This window comes from Pseudorca crassidens, chromosome 6 (assembly GCF_039906515.1).
Source record: "Pseudorca crassidens isolate mPseCra1 chromosome 6, mPseCra1.hap1, whole genome shotgun sequence".
In the NCBI taxonomy this organism is placed as follows: domain Eukaryota; kingdom Metazoa; phylum Chordata; class Mammalia; order Artiodactyla; family Delphinidae; genus Pseudorca; species Pseudorca crassidens.
This window is the reverse complement of record NC_090301.1, coordinates 46,966,599-46,987,503: the sequence shown is the minus strand read 5'-3', so window position 1 is coordinate 46,987,503 and position 20,905 is coordinate 46,966,599. Positions and strand designations below refer to the sequence as shown.

Genomic DNA, 20,905 nt, shown 5'->3' with positions numbered 1-20,905 from the left:
ACACAGACTGGTAGCAAGTCCCTTCCCTGATTAATTTCTTTCACTATTTCATAATCACTTGCAATGTAAATTTCAGTTTCCTTATATAGCATCCAAGGTTATTACAGGAGTTAATGTATATAAAGTGCTTGAACAGTGCCTGGGCACTGTAAGTATTATAGAAGTGTTTGCCGTTATTTTTTTTTTTTAATTTTATTTATTTTTGGCTGCGTTGGGTCTTCGTTGCCGTGCACGGGCTTTCTCTAGTTGCAGAGAGTGGGAGCTACTCTTCGTTGCGGTGCGTGGGCTTCTCATTGGGTGGCTTCTCTTGTTGCGGAGCACCGGCTCCAGGTGTGCAGGTTTTAGTAGTTGTGGCCTGCTGGCTCAGTAGTTGTGGCACACGGGCTTATTTGCTCCGCGGCATATGGGATCTTCCTGGACCAGGGCCCGAGCCCGTGTCCCCTGCATTGGCAGGGAGATTCTTAACCACTGTGGCACCAGGAAAGTCCCTGCTATTATTTTTTTAATGACCTGATCTCCACTCTCCTTTTCAATCTAAAACACTGTCACTCTGTCACAATCATTGCTGACAATTTTCCAAGCACACTGTGCTGTTACACACCTCTAGGTGCGTGTGCACGGGCATACACATACACACACACAGACAGCTACACTTTTTAGATGACCTGGTTACACCCACCTATGTGTGGAACTCTTATTCTTCTTTAAACCCCACCTTTCCTAGTGTTTCATAGCCCCCATCCATATACCACATTGTTAATTTCTTCCAATTCAGTGCAATCTCTGCATGCTGTAGTGTTTCTCCAGTGGCAGGCACCACCCTGGATTATAATTTGTTTATATGTTCCTCTGTCCTAACAGGTAATGAGCTCCTAGAACTTAGGGATTGTATGTTGGTTATTCCAAGCACCGGACTAAATACTGGCACGTGGTAAGCACCTAGCAGGCATTTAGAAAAATATTTTTTGAGCAAATGAAAAGTATAGACTATATTAGACAAAACGTAATTAAGAATATTTTACGATATAGAAAGAAATTCCAATTTGGGCAGAAAGAGGAATTTAATCAAAATCTGGAGAGCCGCAGTTTAATTTCTAGCTAACCAGTGATGGCTGTGATGCCCCAAAGCCCACATGGTTAAGAGATCCTGGCTTTTTGATCCGCTGGTGCTGCGTTAAGTGTTGTGGGAGCGTAATCAATACACCACCTTCTCTTCTACTTTGCGGTCAGGTGGAGGGAATTTTATTCCACTTTCTGCAAAATTTCCCGGTGTCTCGGTAGGGGCTAGAGGATCTGAAGGTCTACCAGCCCCCAGAAAGGCTGTCCTTTTTCGTTTACTCTAGGAAGCCACCACCAGCACTGCGCCCCAGCACCCCGCCGAGCGCGCGCGTCCGGAGCAGCTGAGCCCGGGGTGAGAGCGTAGACGCGGCGCCGGGCGTGGGGCTCGCCCCACCCCGCCCCGCGCGTCACGTGCGCGAGGATGCTAACTTCCCCCTCCTCCTGCTCCCCCGGCGTCTCCGCCGCCACAGCCTCCTCCTTCTGGTGAGGGTGTGCGAGGCAGACCGAGCGAGGGGACCGAGCGGGCGGGCGCTGCCAGAGCCCGCAGCCCTGGCGCCCGCCGCCGCCGCCCGGACCTCCGCCGCAATATGCCGCCGCGGCCCTCTGGCTCTCGGCCATGGCGAGGCTCAGCCGGCGCGTCCCTTGCACCCTGCTCCTCGGCCTGGCCGCGGTGCTGCTGAAGGCGAGGCTGGTCCCTGCGGCCGCCAGAGCTGAGCTCAGCCGCTCCGACCTCAGCCTCATCCAGCAGCAGCAGCAGCAGCAGCAACGGCAGCGGGAGGAAGCTGAGGAGGAGAGGCCAGAGGTGCCCGGGGCATCCTCTACCGTCACTGCTCCCGGTAGGTCCCGGCAGCCCGGCCCTGCCTTTCCTCCTCTGGTCTTGCTGGCCTCCTCGCCGCTTCCCTAGCCAGATGGTTTCCCATTGCCTGCCTCTACACCCCCCACCCCACCCCCCTAAACGCCTGCCTGCGTGACCCGGATTCGGGCTCTGCTTTGGTTTTGGGAATCTGCCCTTTGGGTGGTGAGCTTTCTGGGAAGCGCAGAGCACTGCAGTGAGGTGGGGAGGGGTCGGGAAGGATGGGAGTGAGTGCCTGGATTGATTTTTTTCTTCTCCCTCCCTTCCTGAATTTTTCCCTCCGCCCTGGGAATGATTGTACACACACACACACACACACACACACACACACACACACACACACACACACACACACACACACACACTTCTCAAATCCTTTTAGCCTTCTGTTCTTTATCCTTTTCTCTCCTAGAGACTGAAAAATCTTGCAGTAGACACCCACACACCCCTTTTCACCATCTCACTCCGCCTATATATTTAAATTTAGCTCTGGAGAAAAGAAATCTTAATTTATTTTATTATTTATTTCTGTCTCTTCTTATCCCGGGAATGGTTGAAGGCAGTTTGCAAGAATGCCTTCAGTATAATAAGATGAAACAAACCAAAAAAGAAATAGGAGCTTGTGGCTGAAGGAAAGGGAAAAGGAGAGGGGGCTGGATGAGGTGAAGTCTGTAGCGGATGTTAGTACAGCAAAGCCTGCCCCCAGAGAGGGGAATCTCCTTACTTGTTAGTAGAAGGTAATGAGGCAGATTCTCCACACTATTCAGCTGAGGGTGAGGAAAGCCCTTTTGGTATACGTGGCTGTAACAGTCCCTCAGTTCCTGCCTGGTTCCCCTCCATTAAAGCTATGCCGGTAAGCAAAAAGCTGGATTATCCATATTAATAGCTTCTCCCTACCCCCCAACCCCAGTCCCCTTCCCTACTGTAGAAGCTGCCTGCTCTTTGGAAAGAAAAAAAGCCATCAGTTTTTTTTGGCAAGTGGGCTTAGGTTTCTGCAAAACCAAAGTGAATTATAACATTTGTTTTCGCTTTAAAATCCTGCCTAGTAACGTTATACGAGATGCCGAAAATGAGATTTTAAAGAGTAGGGTTCGGTATCTTATTTTGTACTGTTTGCTCATCATCAAAGAGCAATACTCAGGTACACCAGCTGCGATTCCTGACACAGCCAGAATGATTTAATTTATCAGAGTGCTCTGAGCGTAGGATGAAATCACCAAAGTGTGCCGGAAAGCATGTGTTTCTGACACCCTCTCAAACCATTTAATAACACTTGAGCGTGGCTGAAACTCCTGAAAGATGTGCTGTGTGTGGTGGTTTTCCTACCTGGCTTTTTATAACTGAAAGTGCTAACCACAGGGTACGGGCGAGGCAGCGATTAGATATGCTGTTGGGTAAACTTAAGGAAATGAGAGATAGGAGAGTGATCGAGAGCCTGTCTTCATTATGGGAGGGATTTCATAAATGATGAAACAGAAGTCAGAGTGGTGATGGATTTTATGATTTGCAGTATATTTTTATTTCGATTTATCGTCTTTCAGGAATATTAGTTAAATGGGTTTTGGCTACTACCATATAGATAGGTTGTGATGAAGTTTACGAATAACGGAAATAATATGAGAAACATCTGTATCCAGTGTACGTGTGAAAATATTTGTTTTCTGATATTTGTGATGTAATATTTTTGAAAAGGGTTATTTTGGGGGAAACTAGCAGTTTTTATCTTATTTACCTATTAATGGAGGTAAAGGAACCATTAGCCAACAGATCAAACTACAGCCTGAAAAGTAACATAAGATGACTCTTGCATTTCCCTCAAAAACTCTAACCCTCCAAGCCAGTGGCAAACAAGAGAGCAATTCAATTGACTGCTGTTTTAGTTTCAGGAGTATTTGGGTTGTATAATGAAACATAACCTATAAACAAATGAACTTAAAATGTTCCTCTGAGCACATTGTGATCTCTAGGTTGAACTGGTCTTCCTGCTTCAACCTTTGCTCCTCTGTCTGTTCTCCTCACACAGTTAGTGATTTTTTTTTTTTTTTTTTTTGCGCGGTACGCGGGCCTCTCACTGTTGTGGCCTCTCCCGTTGCCGAGCACAAGCTCCGGACGCACAGGCTCAGCAGCCATGGCTCACGGGCCCAGCGGCTTCGCGGCATGTGGGATCTTCCCGGACCGGGGCACGAACCCGTGTCCCCTGCATCGGCAGGCTGACTCTCAACCACTGCGCCACCAGGGAAGCCCTAGTGATTTTTTTTTTTTTTCCTAGTGATCTTTTTAAAAACATTAAATAGGATCATTTCTGCTCACAGCCCTCCAATAGCTTCCCATCTCCCTCACACTAGATGCCCAGACCCTGAAAATGGCCCACAAAGGCTGAGATCCTCTGCGGCCCTCTCACTCCCATCTCCCTCAGCTCTGACACTAATTCAGCGCTGGGGCCACACTGGCTCTTTGTTTCTTCAGTTTGCAAGTGGGCTGTGGTGTGGGGCCTTTGCACTTGTCATTTTCTCTGCCTGGAATTCTGGACCTTCGATTCTTCAGGTTTGCTCCAGTCACGCTAACAGAAGCCTTTCCTGACAGCTGTATTAAATAGCCATCTGCATGCTCTTTCCTACTGATTCTCCTCCATGGCACTTACTATCCTCAGCCCTTCTTGTAAGCCTGTCTCCCCTTACTAGAATGTAAACTCTCTGAGGGCATGAACTTTGCTTTGTTCGTTATTACATTGAATTATTACATATATTTCTAGCACCTAGAAGAGCACTTGCTACTCGTAGGAACACATATTTTTGAATGAATGAATGAATGAACAAAAATGCTGGCATCAAGGATCTCCTTTACTTTATGAGTGTTTGTTATTTCACATCTTGTGAAATTCTTCATTGGAATTTAGCAGGGTCATATAAACATAAAGAAATGTTAGGTAGAAATATTTGTAAGTGGAGGTTATAAAGTATATATATTTTGGACTTTTAATTTTAGCTAATTTCAGTGTTTATCTTGTGTTCACTACAGAGAACTGCTAGATACAATACTTAAGTCCACTTTTTAGGTTCTGTCAAGAAGATTCTTTACCCAGGTGCACTTATAATCCTCTTATAGGTATTAACATACCTTTAAATAGCTCTAGGAGGGTATTAACATACCTTTAAATAGCTCTGACTGAGCTTTAATTCATTCTTTGCCTCTGTGTGGTGCTTCTGATTCTTTGGACATGTTTTGTGAAAAGCTATAGGACTTTTCTCAGGCAATATTTAGAAAACTAATAAGACTTGTTTAGTGACTGATACATGATTGAGCCTCATAAGTCCATAGTAGAGAAACTGACTGCTGACTCTGGTTACTCTGGATTTTATTATTTTGAAAATTTATGTCTCTTCATATTGCTGAGAAATAAGAAAGTGAGCTTAAAAGAAGTTGAATATGAGATTTTAAAAAATCAGGATGTAAAAAAAGTAAATTTTCATTTTCTCACTAACTTCTAAAACACCATCCTCAGAGAGTAATGAGAATAAAGACTAAGGTTGAGATCTGTTTTCTCCGGTGTCTGCAGCAGCTCTGATTTCTCCATCTGCACCAGTATTTGTTAGAAATAAATATTCGAGGGATGAGGGAAGAATTAATTTGGGGGTTGGTGGTAGCGGAGACAACCATATCATATTCAGTCTGATGGCCCATTAGATGGGAGGCATGCTGGGGATGGGGGCAAGGGGAGCTGGAGAAAATAACAAGCTCCATTTCAAATTCTCCATGCGAAGCACAGACACTGGGGATCTCAGTGGATTTTTATAAAAGTCTTCTGAATACAGAGAAAGCCTCTTGAGGGATATATTTTCACAGTATAAACATTTTTGATTGTACGTTTCACTGATCTATATTTTTAAACCTTTTACCTTGGAAAACGTCAAATATATAGAAAGTAAACAGGATAGTATTAAAAACAGCCCATACCCATTACCCAGCTTTAACAATGATCAAATTCTGCTGTGACTATTTCACTCACACCTCCATCCATTTCCATTATGTGGGATTTTTGGGGGGAGCGGGGAGGTAAAATGTACATACATTAAAATGTACGTACCTAAACTGTACTCCTTTTTTTTTTTAACAATAAACTATAGTTTATTGGGTGGGGAAAGTGGTGTTTGATTTACAGAGTTGCCACATTATATATATATATTTTTAAATAGTAAAAATATATATATATATATATATATATTTTTTTTTTTTTTTTTTTTGCGGTACGTGGGCCTCTCACTGTTGCGGCCTCTCCCGTTGCCGTCCGGATGCGCAGGCTCAGCGGCCATGGCTCACGGGCCCAGCCGCTCCGTGGCATGTGGGATCTTCCCGGACCGGGGCACGAACCCGTGTCCCCTGCATCGGCAGGCGGACTCTCAACCACTGCGCCACCAGGGAAGCCCAAAATATATATCTTTTAATTGATGTTAGAATTTTATTATCACTCTATGTTTGCCTTACAAAAATATTCAAAAGTAATTTTCAAGTGAGCTTATGATTATATACATTTTGTAAGTATTGGTTTAAAAATATCAAAAGTCATAAAATGAAAAAAAGCTGTAAAAGCTACTTAATGGATGTCCATACTTCAGATTCTGGTATTAACATAAACTGTATTCTCTTGACAAATGGATATACCTTTGTAACCATTACCATATCAAGATATAGAACATTTATATCACCTTAGAAAGTTCCCTCATGCCCCCAGGCAATCTTTGCTCCTGACCCATTGACAACTGTTCTGATTGTTTTCGTCACTGATTAATTTTGTGTTTTCTAGACCTTCATAAAATAGAACCATATAGCATGTACTTTTTTGTGTCTAGCTTCTTCGGCTCAGTCTAATTTCCATAGGTTTCATCCATGTTGTTGCATGGATGTTCAGTAGTTTATTCCTTTTTACTGCTGAGCAGTATTCCATTGTATCAATTACTGCAGTTTGGTTTATCACTTCTGATGGATATTTGGGTTATTTCCAGTTTTAGCTATTGTAAATGAAGCTGCTACATTCTTGTACTTTTAAAGTTAAAGATTTTTTTCATATTCTATGTAGCTGGGACCTACTTAACAAAATTTAAAAATACTGAAATTCAGTAGAGAGTATTACTGTATACTTTTTATTAAATTCAAATAACTTGATTTAAACTTTGATTTAAGCAAACCTGATTGAAAATCTCCTATCCATGAAAGCATTTGTTTAGTTTTTTTCCGTTCAAGGAATTTGAAAATCAATAGAGTGGTACTAGACATTGGCTGTTTTATCTAAAGTACTCATGCTTTGAAGGCCGTATTCCCAGATGGGGTAATTATGATTTCTTTCCAGGATTTTAATAACCAAAGGGAGCTATTTCTTGGTGTTGATTACAGGTGGAAAAACACATGCCATTGTGTTGAATTTCAGTCCAGTTTGTTTTAGTGGTGGTTTTTCAGTGTTCTTAATGTGCCTGAACAGAAACAACCAAATATTTTTCTGAAACAGAACTCTTCCCCCTAAGTATATAAATATTGAACTTAATTCTCTTTCAGCATTCTGACTAGGTACTAGCTGCAGTATTGTTGTCATTCATTGACCTGGCTTAGTGTAATGTGTCTTAATTTCCTTTCCTCCAAGTTGCCTTAGCTAGGAAATGGACATAATATTTTCCATCTGCTATTGATAAAAAGTATGCTTTGGAATAGTTACCTGGAAAATTCTAAAACTATGAAAGCTATGCATTGTAGTGAAATACATCATAGGCTTAAGAAAACAGCTTCTGTTTGCTTTGAAGATTCTGTTTGGAGATGTCTCTTTAATTGCCCTTTTGTGTAAGCACAATCCATCTGTCCAAGACATATCAGATTCTGTGCCTCTTAAATTTTTTTTTTTTTTTTTTTCGGTACGCGGGCCTCTCACTGTTGTGGCCTCTCCCGTTGCGGAGCACAGGCTCCGGACGCGCAGGCTCAGCGGCCATGGCTCACGGGCCCAGCCGCTCCGCGGCACGTGGGATCTTCCCGGACCAGGGCACGAACCCGTGTCCCCTGCATCGGCAGGCGGACTCTCAACCAATGCGCCACCAGGGAAGCCCTTAAATTTTTTTTTTTATGACTGTCTATGTTATGAGGACTAGGCAGTATTCTTAACTACTTGTTGATAATGTCTCGGAGTATAATTAGGCCAGTTCACTTGGGCCTGAAATGAGGAATGGTTTCTGGGTGCCCTTTCATGTAGGGTAGAGGGTGTCAAGGAAATGGCAATTGCTTTCCATGTTAATAACGTGTCAAATCTGTGACCTAGTGAACCTAGACTGTAAAATGTCTCAGCAACGTCTTGGGCTTCTCTGAAGCCTTGAGTTGATAATGCCTGTTAATTTCTCCATGTTCAGTTTCTGTGTCTTGCACAAAAACCAAGATTTAAAATTAATTTTATTTATATGTGACAGAGATTTCAATTGTTATTTAATGTGGTTTTTTTTCTCAAGTAGGTTTCTATATCATGACACGAGGGTCTAATTTAAAATTAAACATTTGCCAGTATTATCAGTTATTGTACTTAGTTTAGTTTTGTTCCTATTCCTAGAGAAACAGCACTTAGAAACTATATAGTTTTAGTTCACTTGTTAGCTCTGCTAAAATTTAGAACACATATATAGCTAAGCCATTAGCAGTTCATATCTGTGGACCTAAATACTAGTTGGGCTTTCAGTGACCACTTGATCAATTGGAAACTCGTAGAAATGTCCAGCCTCACCTGGGGCTCATGCTGTAAGGCCTTTGGCTTACCTCGGGGGTAAGTGCTCCAGGGATGTTGTAGAATTCCATATTCATTGTTCTTTCTAAAATAAAATAAGACCAGTGTCCATGGTTTTATTCACACCTACCTGTTCTGCCACTGTTTTGTAATAGGAATGTGACACAAACAGAAACAGCATGGGTAGATGGATAATTTGTTTTTTCTAATGGGTTAACTATAACCAGGAGTTGAATAGAAGCTGCAAAGGTCCTGGATTTTGTGACCCATTCCACCCTTGCCTGTTTCCCACCCCTGCCCCCAACTGCCAGTGTTTTTGAAAATGATAGAAATTAAGCTGTCAAAATATGGCTCTATATAGTTAAATGGATTATGTTTCTTCAAAACTTTAAACATGCTGCTAATGTTTTCATATTTGTATGAGTAGGATTTGTTTATAATGTCTGGGTGACTGAGACAGGATTACCAAAAGAATATCCATTTACTGTAAAAATGAAGTAGAGGGAGGCCACACTTTTTGCGTAAGGGGAAAAATGTCACCAAGGATAATGGGTATAGTACGACTTATTTAATTATTTTACTAAGTAAAATGAACCATGCATGGATCAATAAGTGTGTCATGAAGCACAGATTATGATTAATTCATGTTGTGTGCCTGAAGTTAAAAAAAAATCTATCTGGTCACTTACTTTTAAATGAATTGGTGTATTCCAAATATTTGCATTTAAAAACAAATTACTTCTCCTCATAAAATAAGTACATTCCAAAATATATTTTACAATATTTTTGTGCTGTTAGATTCTGGACTTTTAGCAGAAAAGCTATGATTTAATGATTCCCCAAATTCCAGTGTTTCTTTAAAGTAATCAGAATTTAAGTCTCATTCATAATCATATGCAAGAAAAGTATCTCTGTACTAATGTATGAAACAACTAATCTGATCTTCTAATGCTATTTATAACGAAATGATGTCTAATATCAATTAAAATATGCAGTAATTTAAAAAAACCAAAAGTTTTCACTTCATAGATTAAAATAAGACTTGGAATCATAGGCTCTTGGAATTGGGATGAGGTAGAAATGACCTTCTCCTAAGTGCTTTGCTCTGGCAGTGTTTTAAAAGTATATAACATAAGCTGGAACACATCCACGTCTTTTCTTTTTTTTTTAATCTGGTAATTTGTAAATTTTCTTTTTTTTAAAGACAGTTATTTTATTTTTTATTGAAGTGTCACTGATTTACAATGTTATATTAATTTCAGGTATACAACATAATGATTCACAATTCTTAAAGGTTATTATACACCATTTATAATAATTATTAAATATTGGCTATCTTCTCTGTGCTGTACAATATATCCTTGTAGCTTATTTATCTCATACATAGTAGTTTGTACCTCTTAATCCCCTACCCCTGTCTTCCCTCCATCCCTGTAAACACTAGTTTGTTCTCTATATCTGAAGTACTATTTGTTTTATTTTTATTTAAAAATTTTTATTGAAGTATAGTTGCTTTACGATGTTGTGTTAGTTTCTCGTGTACAGCAAAGTGATTCATTTATACATACACATATATTGAATATATATTTTTTTTTCAGATTTTTTTCCATTATAGTTTCTTAACAAGATATTGAATATAGTTCCAGTGCTATGCAGTAGGTCCTTGTTGTTTATGTGCTACTCCTAAATTTCTGTTATTCCCAAATTTCTAATTTATCCCTCCCCCCGCCTTTCCCCTTTTGTAACCATGTTTGTTTTCTATGTCAGTGAGTCTATTTCTGTTCTGTAAATAAGTTCATTGTATCATTTTTTTAGATTCCACATATAAGTGATATGTGATATTTGTCTCTCTGACTTACTTCAATTAGTATGATAATCTCTAGGTGCCACATTCACATCTTAAAAGAAATTGTGGTACCACCTGGCAGTTACAGATTCTGATAAAACTGTTACTTAAGGATAATTTGATGATTTTCTTCATAGCAAATATAACTAAGGTAAGTGAGCTTTTTAATAGTTTTTCCCTACCAATGGATTCAATTTTGTGAATCAGAATAGTCAAAAGAATGTGCCTTTTTAAATTGCTTCTGTGCCATAGTATTTCTAATAGGAAAGAAGTCTTGTGAATCCATAAAGTTTGGTAAATATAGGGTGTCAAGATGTAAAAGGTGAAGATTTTGGAGGCTCATAAGCAAAGAAGAGAGAGGTAATATAATTCGCTGTGACAAGTTTGAGGGGAGGTCAAGTAAGTTCATAGGGAGAGAAAGTACTCACAAATGGTGAATCTTCTCCCCTGTTTGTGTAAGGGACTCACTGTCCCTTATACCCTATATGGCAGAGGTTCTAGGGAACCAGTGGAAGGGTGTAGAGGGTTTATGAGCACCCTGAAATTAATTATACAATCTCAGTTATCTAGTGTTGAGATCATCTGTAAGATTTTCAAAGGAATCCTTGACCACCCCCAAAAGGTTAAGAAAACCTGCCATGGTTGATTAGACCTTTGTAAGTGGACTCAATAAGAAAAGAACAAAGGTAACGTTCAGACTCAAATAACATTTTTGTGTTTTCTTAACATGTGAGGTTTCTGTTATTGTGTACATGTGATGGGTAGAATTAGTAAGCGTGACAGCAACATAACCCGTCCTGCCAGAAGGCCTTAACCCTTGAAGAAACTGATTGTGTGGGATGCACGTACCTTGGTCGATTCTTTCAACCTTTGGCTTTTCTTTCAACCTTTGGCTTTTCCATTCTGTTTGTATAATGTCTACCAAAATGCAATAATTATCTTTTGATAAACCATATGACTCTGAATTGTTTTATATCCAGGTTTCATTATATAATAACCTAGTGGGATATCTTATACCTGAAAAAACCCTCTGTTCAGAATTTTTTGGCAGTCAACCCAGAAACTCTCTGCATCTTGGCTCCTGGCTCTTGCACTGAAGGATAGGGTCACTAAGACCAAGTTAATAATCTTAATAAGGGCTCTGATTACTTTGTGATTCATCCAGTCCCTCAGGCCTGATTATAAACTTCAATGCATTTTAGCAGATGAGGGCCTGCCCTGGTTGTTATTAGCCTTCAGAGAAGGCATTTATAAAAACCTAAGCCATTTCCCACCTGCTGAAGCAAGTATTAATCTTTGGTTTTTTAACAGTTTGGGGGTCAAAATAGTAATTTCAGGCTACTGTGATTTACGTCTGTGATTGAACTTGCTCTTTTCATCACCAGTGCTCTTCTCGACTTTCAGAATTAATATCATCTCTAAACTCATTGAAACTCATGTTTTCCTTATTTACTTTTTTTGATTCACACCTCTCCTGGTTTCACTAATAACTGACTACATTGGAAAAGCTAGATGCTAGGAAGAGTGAATAGCAGAGCGATTCCTTGTTTTGAGGAATGGATTTATATTGCAAAATTTTTCTTTCATTTGAAAGTCCAAATGGAAAAATTTGTATTTCAACACATTCTGATGTTCCAAAGATAAATAATAGCATGTGCTGAGACTTGGAAAGCTACAGCTTCAGAGAATGGCACGGGGGCACAGACAGGGAGGTCAAAAAAGACATAAGCTTCCCCTGACAAATCCATCTTACTGTGGCCTTTGTGTTTCCTGTATGTAAGGACTGGCTCACAGACTGGAACTGTATGCAGGGACTGTATATGGGGCCCTTCATGGATCCAGCAGCTTAGAGATAGATCTGACAAAGGAAGATGAAAATATGGTGACCCAATTTACTCCCCTTTCTTCCCTATCAATATCCTTTGTCAGTAATACAGTCTCAAGTCTGTAACTGTTAAATAATTTGCTATGCAATAATTACATTATATTGTAAAATTATACTTAAGTATTATAGGCATAAAATATTTGATAGTGTAATATGTAGGTAATTAAAATATCTTTATATTCTAAAAGTAGAAAAAAATTTTTTCCATTTAATTTAACATTCTCTCTTCTCATTCTCCTCTCTCACAAGGTGATCTCATCCACTCTAGTTGCTTTAAATACCACCTATATGCTAAGACTTCCCAGAGTGCACTCCTGAATATACCCACCAATTATTTTGACATCTTTATGTGGATAGATCACAGGTATTTCAGTTTAAGCATGTCTAAGTCTGGACTCTTCATTTCTCACCAGACCTTCCAGGATAAAAAAAAAAGTCCCCTTCTTATTTTTTTTAAACTAGGATCATCATGCTGTACATTACCTTCCAGAACTTATAACTGGCAGTTTTCAGCTTTCGACCACCTTCACCATTCATTCTTCCTTTTGTTACTAAAAACCCCACTGTTATTAAAGTGCCCCTCTGGCCAATAAGGAGAGTTGAGGGTGCTGTCCTTGCCGCTTCCTCTACCTTCCTCTCCTAGTCCATCACCAAACCCACCAAGTTTATCTCCTAAATATTCCTCATCTGTTAACTTCTCTTCATCTTCACTGCCCCTGCTCTAGCCCAGGTCACTCTTAACACTCTAGTTCAGGTTAGCATATTAACTGGCCTCCTTGTTCCATTCTTGGTGCTCTAAAAATCCATACTCCAGTTATGGGAATCCTCCCCCAACACCCTACAAATAGTGTTTATTTTTAAGAACAAGTTTTATCAGGCTTCCCATGACATTGAGACCAGTGACCTATAAGGGCCTGCATGCTTTCCCACCCCAGTCTCAGCTCCAGTTCTCTGTGCCTTGAGTGTGACAGGTTTTGTACCTCAGGGCCTTTGTACAGGTTGTTCCTCTGTATCTCTGCTTGCAGTACTTCCCTGATCCATCCAACACACACACACACACACACACACACATACACATACACACACACATGCACACTCACTCTCTCTCTCTGTCCTGGCTAAATTCATTTAAACTTCAGGTATTAGCTTAAGTGCCACTTCGTTTAAACAGATTTTCTTTAGCTTTCCAGTCTGAGCTAGGTTCCTCTGTTAATGTGCTCTTGTAAGCACTTCCTAATCACTCATGGTCTGTAGTTGATCTGTAGCTAGGCATCTATTCCATAATTCCATATTTGTCTTCACCTCTAGATTGGAAGCAAGATGAAGCCAGGTGCAATAACTGTTTTGGCTGGGACTGTATTCCTGTATAAATCGTTGTTGAGTGAATAAATGAATGACTGAATATAGATAGATATTTGTGCAGTTGATTATCTTCTTTCATCCCCAAGCTTGAGTGGACTTCTCTAGAGAGTATATATATGAAAAGAATATTATATAGGGAAAAGACTGTAAGACATGCAGAATGAGTGGCCAAAGTATGCAGGTTTTATATCAAGAGCAATTCCATGATTTGAAAAAAATATACTGAAAGAGGAACTGGTATTTATTTGGAGTTAACACATCATATGTTGGTTTATATGTGGGGCTAGAGATAACATAAAGATTCATACAGTAAATGATTTCATTTTTTTCTTCTTTTTTTTTTTTTTAAATCTCACTAATTGCAGAGAACACTTGGTGGAGACAAAGAGAGACCACAAATCATAACAGAGTGTGATAAGTGCTTTGTTCGAGGAGTATATAGGGGACAGTGGGAACACAGGTTTGAGGGGAAATAATTTGGCCTGTTTCTTGGAAGAATGCACATTTAAAGTCTGTCCCAAAGTGATATAGAAAAGCAAAAGGAAATTATTTATTATTTTTGATTTAGATCTATTTTTTCCATTTCTTTTGTGATTAACAGTATAATAATTCTGTTCCTTTTATCTTTAGTATCCTCTAGAATTCTTTTTTCTTTAATTTCTCTTTATTTCATACTTTTACCGCTCATCATTCCATGCTGTTAGAAAAAAATAACATAGTTCTTCCACCGTTTCCTCATTTCTTGAAGACACCAGATGTGCCCTCTCCTTTCTAAACAAAGGAATTGAATTCAGGATTCAAAGATAAGCCCCATTTCTATCAATTTAGGTCTGCTGTGAATTAGCAGTGACTGTGTCTTGCCTTTACATTGATATATAGCAGAAATAACTCTCCCCTGCCTTTAACAGTGCGGTATCACCACCTTGACCAAATTGTGCTGTTTTCTTAACATCTCAGTTCTCCACATGAACACAGCACAGAAAGCTGTGTCTTGACGTCTCCTGTAGCCTCTGTCTCCCATCTGGGCCAGCCTGTTGGCCATTTCCCCACCCTATCATGGGAACAACTTGGCTTCTCTTCTTTCCTCCTCAGTGACCCCAAATTTTATTTCCACACCCCACCACAAGGCAGTGAGTGATTTAAGATTTATTTTGTTAATGATTGTGTTTGCACCATCCGAATTGAGACTTTAAAAAAATGTAATTGCACATAGCAGTTGCCTGGTTTTCTGCTAAATCAGAAAGTATATGAAAAATAATAGATAGGAATTTTATATATTCATGAACTTTTTCTCCATTAAGGTTAATCTAGAGGTGTACTCATAGCAAGAGGCCATTTAGCTGAAATTACCAATGCATGAGAAAAGTTCTCACATTTACTTGAAGCGATATACATTGAGGTATTTTTGTGGATACAGTCGAAGTTTGCTCTTACCACTTTAAAGCACCCTATCATGCAGTTTTTGCATTTTTAAAAAATCCCTGAAATTCTGTAAATCTTCCAGGCTAGGGGAACTGAGACACTGAAACAGGTGGCTTAACAGGGGGAGCATATGGGCTGACTCTGGCTGTTTTCCCCCAGGCTCTAGCCCAGTGTGTCTGCCTCTCGTTCTTAGGGTGCTTGTGTGGTACGTTGTCTTTGGGTTTTCACAGACTATAGGAGGAGATTATACCACATAGTCAGAATATGAACTATATTTACATGGAAGAGGCAATATATTAACATATTTAATGAAAGACATTGTCTTAACCCGACAAATCTGTTCCCTGATTTAGACCTTATCTATTTCTATCCCTTCCCTAATCATTTGACTTGGGGAACCAGAGATCATCATTGATTCTGTCTTCTCTCTCTCCCACACTCACCTGTCACTCACTGGTTCTTTTAAGTATTCATCACAGTCTTTAGTATCCATTCCTTCTGTTTCATTTTCACAGCCTCCTTCTCAGTCCAGCCCATTGCTGCCCCGCCCCCCATCTGTTTGGACTTATACAGTAATCTCTTAGGTCTCTCTATTTTTTACTACTTCTAATTCAAACCATACCCTTTCTACATTATCTTCCAGAAACACTACTTTCATTTTTTATGCTTTCATTATATTGTCATTTAAAATTTGAAGTCTTCTGTCAGGCTTCTACTTCCCTCCAAATTTTTATAATGAATACTTTGAAATACTGTATACTGAAAAATTCAATTAGTGTAATGGGTATCCATATATCCTCCAAGATGCAACAATTGTTAACATTTGTCATTTTTGCTTTATCTCTATTATTATCTGTCTTTACACAACACACACACACACACACACACACACACACACACACACATCCCTAAAAGCTTTAGCATGCTTCTCTTAAGATCTGGGGAACATTCAGTGGGCAAGTAACACTTTTTTTGAAATGGTAAAACAATTATTAAAAACTTTTAATTGAACTGTATAACATCAATGAAGAAAAGGTATAGAGCTTCAAGTAAAGAATGAATGAGTAAATGAATCTTATAGATTGTATATGGAATTTTTAAGAAGGTTTCACTTTGGCTTGTTATATTTGTGCAAATAACACATTACACATCCACCAGGTTGTGATAAGACTGAGTTTTGTATAAAGGTAGCAATTTAGCTACATTATGCTACAAAATGGGAGGTTCTGCTAGGCTTTCAAGTTACTTTGTTTTTTGGTCGTTTCCCACCAATCTAGGATCAATTCCCATTAATCAAATTTTTACTTGTAACGTTTATGGTGGACGTATATAGAACTGTCTGTCTGGTACCTATCTTCCCCTTTCTTCTGCTTATGCTGCCCTTCTCCATCCACATTTGATGTTGGAAATGGTAAGATGTAAAACCTGAGAGTTGTCTTCAGCCATGCTGCCCACCATGTGGAGAAAGCCTATGAATGGAAATGATGAAGCCAGTATTCAGAGATGGAGTTCCTGGTCCCAGTCGTTCTCCAGATCGGCTGGATAGTTGCCATCCCTGTGGTTTTCTTGTACAACCCTTTCTAGTATCCATCAGTTGATAAATTTCCATTTTGCTTCAGGAAACTCTGGTTGGATTTCTATAACTTTAGTCGAAAAAGTCGTAACTAGCTTAATAGCTTAATATGTTATTTCCCAAGCTAAGTCCTAGCTCCAAGGAAATTTTAAATCCTTTGACTCTTTTCCCTCCCCACTGGCACTGCCCTATCTCTTTTTTATCTCTAACTCCATCAGAAACCAACTTAGCTCTCCTTTTTTTTTTTTTTGGCGGTGCGTGGGCCTCTCACTGTTGTGGCCTCTCCTGTTGTGGAGTACAGGCCTGGGATGCACAGGCTCAGCGGCCATGGCTCACGGGCCCAGCCGCTGCATGGCATGTGGGCTGGACCGGGGCACGAACCCGTGTCCCCTGCATCGGCAGGCGGACTCTCAACCACTGCGCCACCAGGGAAGCCCAGCTCTACTTTTCTCATGAAGCTTTTTCAGTCCACAATTATTTTCTCTTACTACATCAGTCAGTCTCTATTTGGTGATTCAGTACTTGATAATATGGTGTTCCTTTAGAGCATAGATATATTCCTTCATTCGTTTTTACATTCCAGAATACCTAACACTCAGTAAGTGCTCAATAAAAGCATGGCATGTTGATTCATAACATGCTATGATAGTATATATAAGAGAACTATCTAAAAACCAAGGATCTTTTGTTATTCATATTATTCATTTACTCCTCATGCCTATCACGGTGCTAGACACAGGGTAGGTGCTTTAAAATTCATGTTAATGAAAAAATATTTGTTCTTAGATTTATGAGTTTGGGGTAAATGCTGATGATATTCAAATGAATTTGAGGATGATGATTTGAATAATACTTTATGATGCTTTAAGATTGTGAACTGTCAGTCAACCATGTACAGTTCTTAAACCCAGAGTACTTTGTCAGAGCCATTTTCTTTCCCTTTTCTATATTTTTGTTTCCTTTTACTTCTACCTTTATTTTTTATCTCTCATTAGCACTTAGTTTTGTCACTTTCTGGTCCATGATGAAAAAACATCATGCCTCTCACTCCCGCTTCCCATTTTTTCTCACTTACATTTCCCCCTCACTTCACAGTACTAATTTAGATGTCCTTAGGTTTCCATAAAGGGATCTTATTTTCTCCGAATATTGCCCTCAGGCCTCTGACTCACAGAAGCAAATTTCTAAATCTACATTGCAAACAAGTACATTTAATTAATCTAGTCCTCAATAATTATCAAATAAAAGTTCTGTGTCACAAAAAGCATAATAAATGAGGGTAGTCGTTAAAGATTATTTTTTGGCACTTTAAAAAACTGGGCGACTAGCTGAACTGCGGTTCATGATTGTAATTTTGGAGAGGAAAGGCCTTGGTGAGTTTGAGCTGTGGAAGAAGGCCTGTGTGGCTGCCCTGGGGAGAGTGAGATGAGAGGGTGGGGGGATGGGGTGGTTAAGGGATGCAGGTATGGTTGGTTATGGCAGCACATTGGCTTCCGTGCACTCCTACTTGCTTCTGTGGTTGATGTCTTTACCAGAAGAGGAATCCTTCTAGGGTGCGTGGTTTGGTGGCTAGACCATGGCCTTTGGAGTTTGAGCAACTGGAGTTCAAAATCTGCTCTGCCTCTTCTTAGGTATGCTCTTGGGCAAACTAATTAAACTTTCTCTGAGACAGAGATAATGATACTTACCTTGCAGCATTGTTAAGTATTAGAGTTGATGTATGTGAAATACCTAGAACTTAACAGATACCTATCAATTACTGCTAGTATTAGAGATGATTTTTAGTAAATTAAATATTTCAGAAATATAAATATTCTGTCTTGATTTATATTCTATGGTGGTAAGGATTGAATAAGTAGACAGAAAAGGTAACGTGTCAGTTTTACCACTTTCTAGTAAATGAGGCTGGATTTCTTTTCATTGCTTTATTGCGTTTCCTATAAATTGACTCTAAAGAGAATATGTTTATATAGTAAGAAGTATTAAAACATATCGTGGAATAAAATTTCTGTTTTTCCTTTAAAGCAACCTAGAAACAACATTGTCTTTGGAACGTTACCTCAAGCAAGCAAGCAAAATATATTTGAAAGCCAAAAATCAGAGGGAGGGTATTCATCTGTGAGCTTCATGTTTTCACTACTATATTGATTCCTTTTGTTTTGCTGAGAAGACAAATTGGCTCTTAAGAAAGGCTGAATTCAAACAGTAGTTTTTATTATTCTTTCTTCTGTCTAGAAAATCTTAACATGAGCTGGAATATTCTCAGCATACAAATAAGCCAATGGATACTGGCTGTGGTCCTTTGGAAAACTTTGTATGGAAAAGGTAGTGTTTCTTCTTTATGGAACAAACAGGAATGTTTTGCAGCTCACCTCCTTTCTCTTTTTGCTAGCCTTGGCATTGTGCTGGGGCGTCAGATCTGTCCATTAAAATGGTGTGTCTTGAAACATTCTCTTTAGAAAAGAATTCTGCAAGGCAGATGAAATCTTAATTTAGTTTTGAATACGTGTCTCAGAGGAGTAGTAAATTATGTTTCTTTGTAGTATTGCGGTTACTGCCCCACAGCAGAGAAGGGCATTGACATCCTAGTGGAGCCAGCTGATTGATTAACGTTATTGATTAGATCTGGAAGATTGTGTTCTGTAAAATTCAAGGCTGATTGAATTCTCGATTGGTATGGCAGTTGCATCTAACCAGTTTAAAATTTTCTAATGTTAACAACATTCACAAGTAAAACAACATTTTAAGGAGTCTTCATTAAAAGATGGGATGAAAGAATGAAATAGAATTATTATAAACTACACATTAAGAGAAAAGGATTCTGAAATTATTTGCCATTCTTCTCTCTATAAGTAGGAAGCAGGAGACAGTCATGAATTGTAAAGGCCAAATAGGATTCATCAGGAGTTTACTGAAAATTCCTAGTCATGATGATACAGTTATGTTCAAATTTAAGTAGTAAACCAGATGAAGGTTTACAAAGTTCGTAGGACAAAAATAAATCAGAGCAAGTAGTTTAGGAATTATTTTTAGTCCACTTTGAACGTACATGGAAACAAAGGATTCAGCTATGTCAGACTGATTTTTTTTTTTTTTTTTTTTTCTCTGTACTTTCAGAGCCTGGCAAGTGGCAGGAAGGCATTATCAACCCTGGACTTGGGTTGGGTTCACAGTAGTAGCTTCCTGAATGGTTGGATCAGTGGATAAATGTATGCTTCCTGATGGGTTAGGTGGAATTGATTGACCGGTGTGGCAAAGGCTAATAAGGCAGCTGTGTCTAAAGTGATGGCTGGCTAAATATAAGATTTGATTTCTACTGCTCAGTTCTTTACCTAAAGCAGCTTTTGCTATCTTCTCAGGCATTGTCATGAGAAAGAATTAGAAGCACTTAGTTTAGAAGTGGTAGTTTCTTAATCTATTAAGTCCAATAGTTAAAAATTAAATGATATACTGAAGTTCTAAGATGGAAAATTATTCAGTCAGATAGAGAGATGGGCGTATAGTCTAACACTCAAAGTCAATATAGCAACTGCAGGTGAACATTTATTATGCAAAGTCTCTTTGACTTTTTGAAGGAACTTTGAAAAGTAAGGTTTTTGCTCTCAAGATACTTAACATTTAATTGATGGAGAGGGCATAAACATATGTAAATATAATTTAACATAAGTTGCCATAATATGCCCCATTATGAGTTTCAAAGTGCTGTGGGAACCTAAGGGAAGGAGAGACAAACTTTCAATCATTAAGGGACTGATTTCCCAACTGCTTATGGTTTAATTACCTGCTTTTTCGTCACCACAGTTTTAGAGCCTACATTACAGGGGGTGGCTCGAAAGCAATAAGGAGAATGTTTTTTGTGCTGATTGTCTCTTAGTAGAAGGCCAGATGGTAGAAGGAGGAAATAGAAACTAAGATTTTGGTTTGTGTTTTTGTATTTACTCACCTATTCACTGTAGGAATACATTTTCCCACTTCTATTCTGTTTTTATTTTTTACAATTTCATCTTAATTATAAAAGATTTCAAACATAGAAATATAGTCTATATAGTTTCATCACTGAAATTAATCAAATATTAGCCTTTTGCTCTATTTGTTTCAGATTTCTCTCTCCGTCTTTTTTTAGGAAATAAAAATTAAAGGTCAAATCAAGCCCCACT

General features: G+C 39.1%; 1 protein-coding gene across 1 annotated transcript in view; it reads left to right on the top strand.

The window, feature by feature from the left end:
- Nucleotides 1-1,509: 1,509 nt before the first annotated feature.
- The window catches only part of FAM171B (family with sequence similarity 171 member B), a 65,745-nt gene continuing 46,349 nt past the window's right edge, over nt 1,510-20,905 (top strand). Inside the window, exon 1 of the mRNA XM_067741267.1 lies at nt 1,510-1,895. Coding sequence (XP_067597368.1) covers nt 1,676-1,895 — 220 coding nt within the window. The 5' untranslated portion in view covers nt 1,510-1,675. The remainder of the gene's footprint in view (nt 1,896-20,905) is intronic.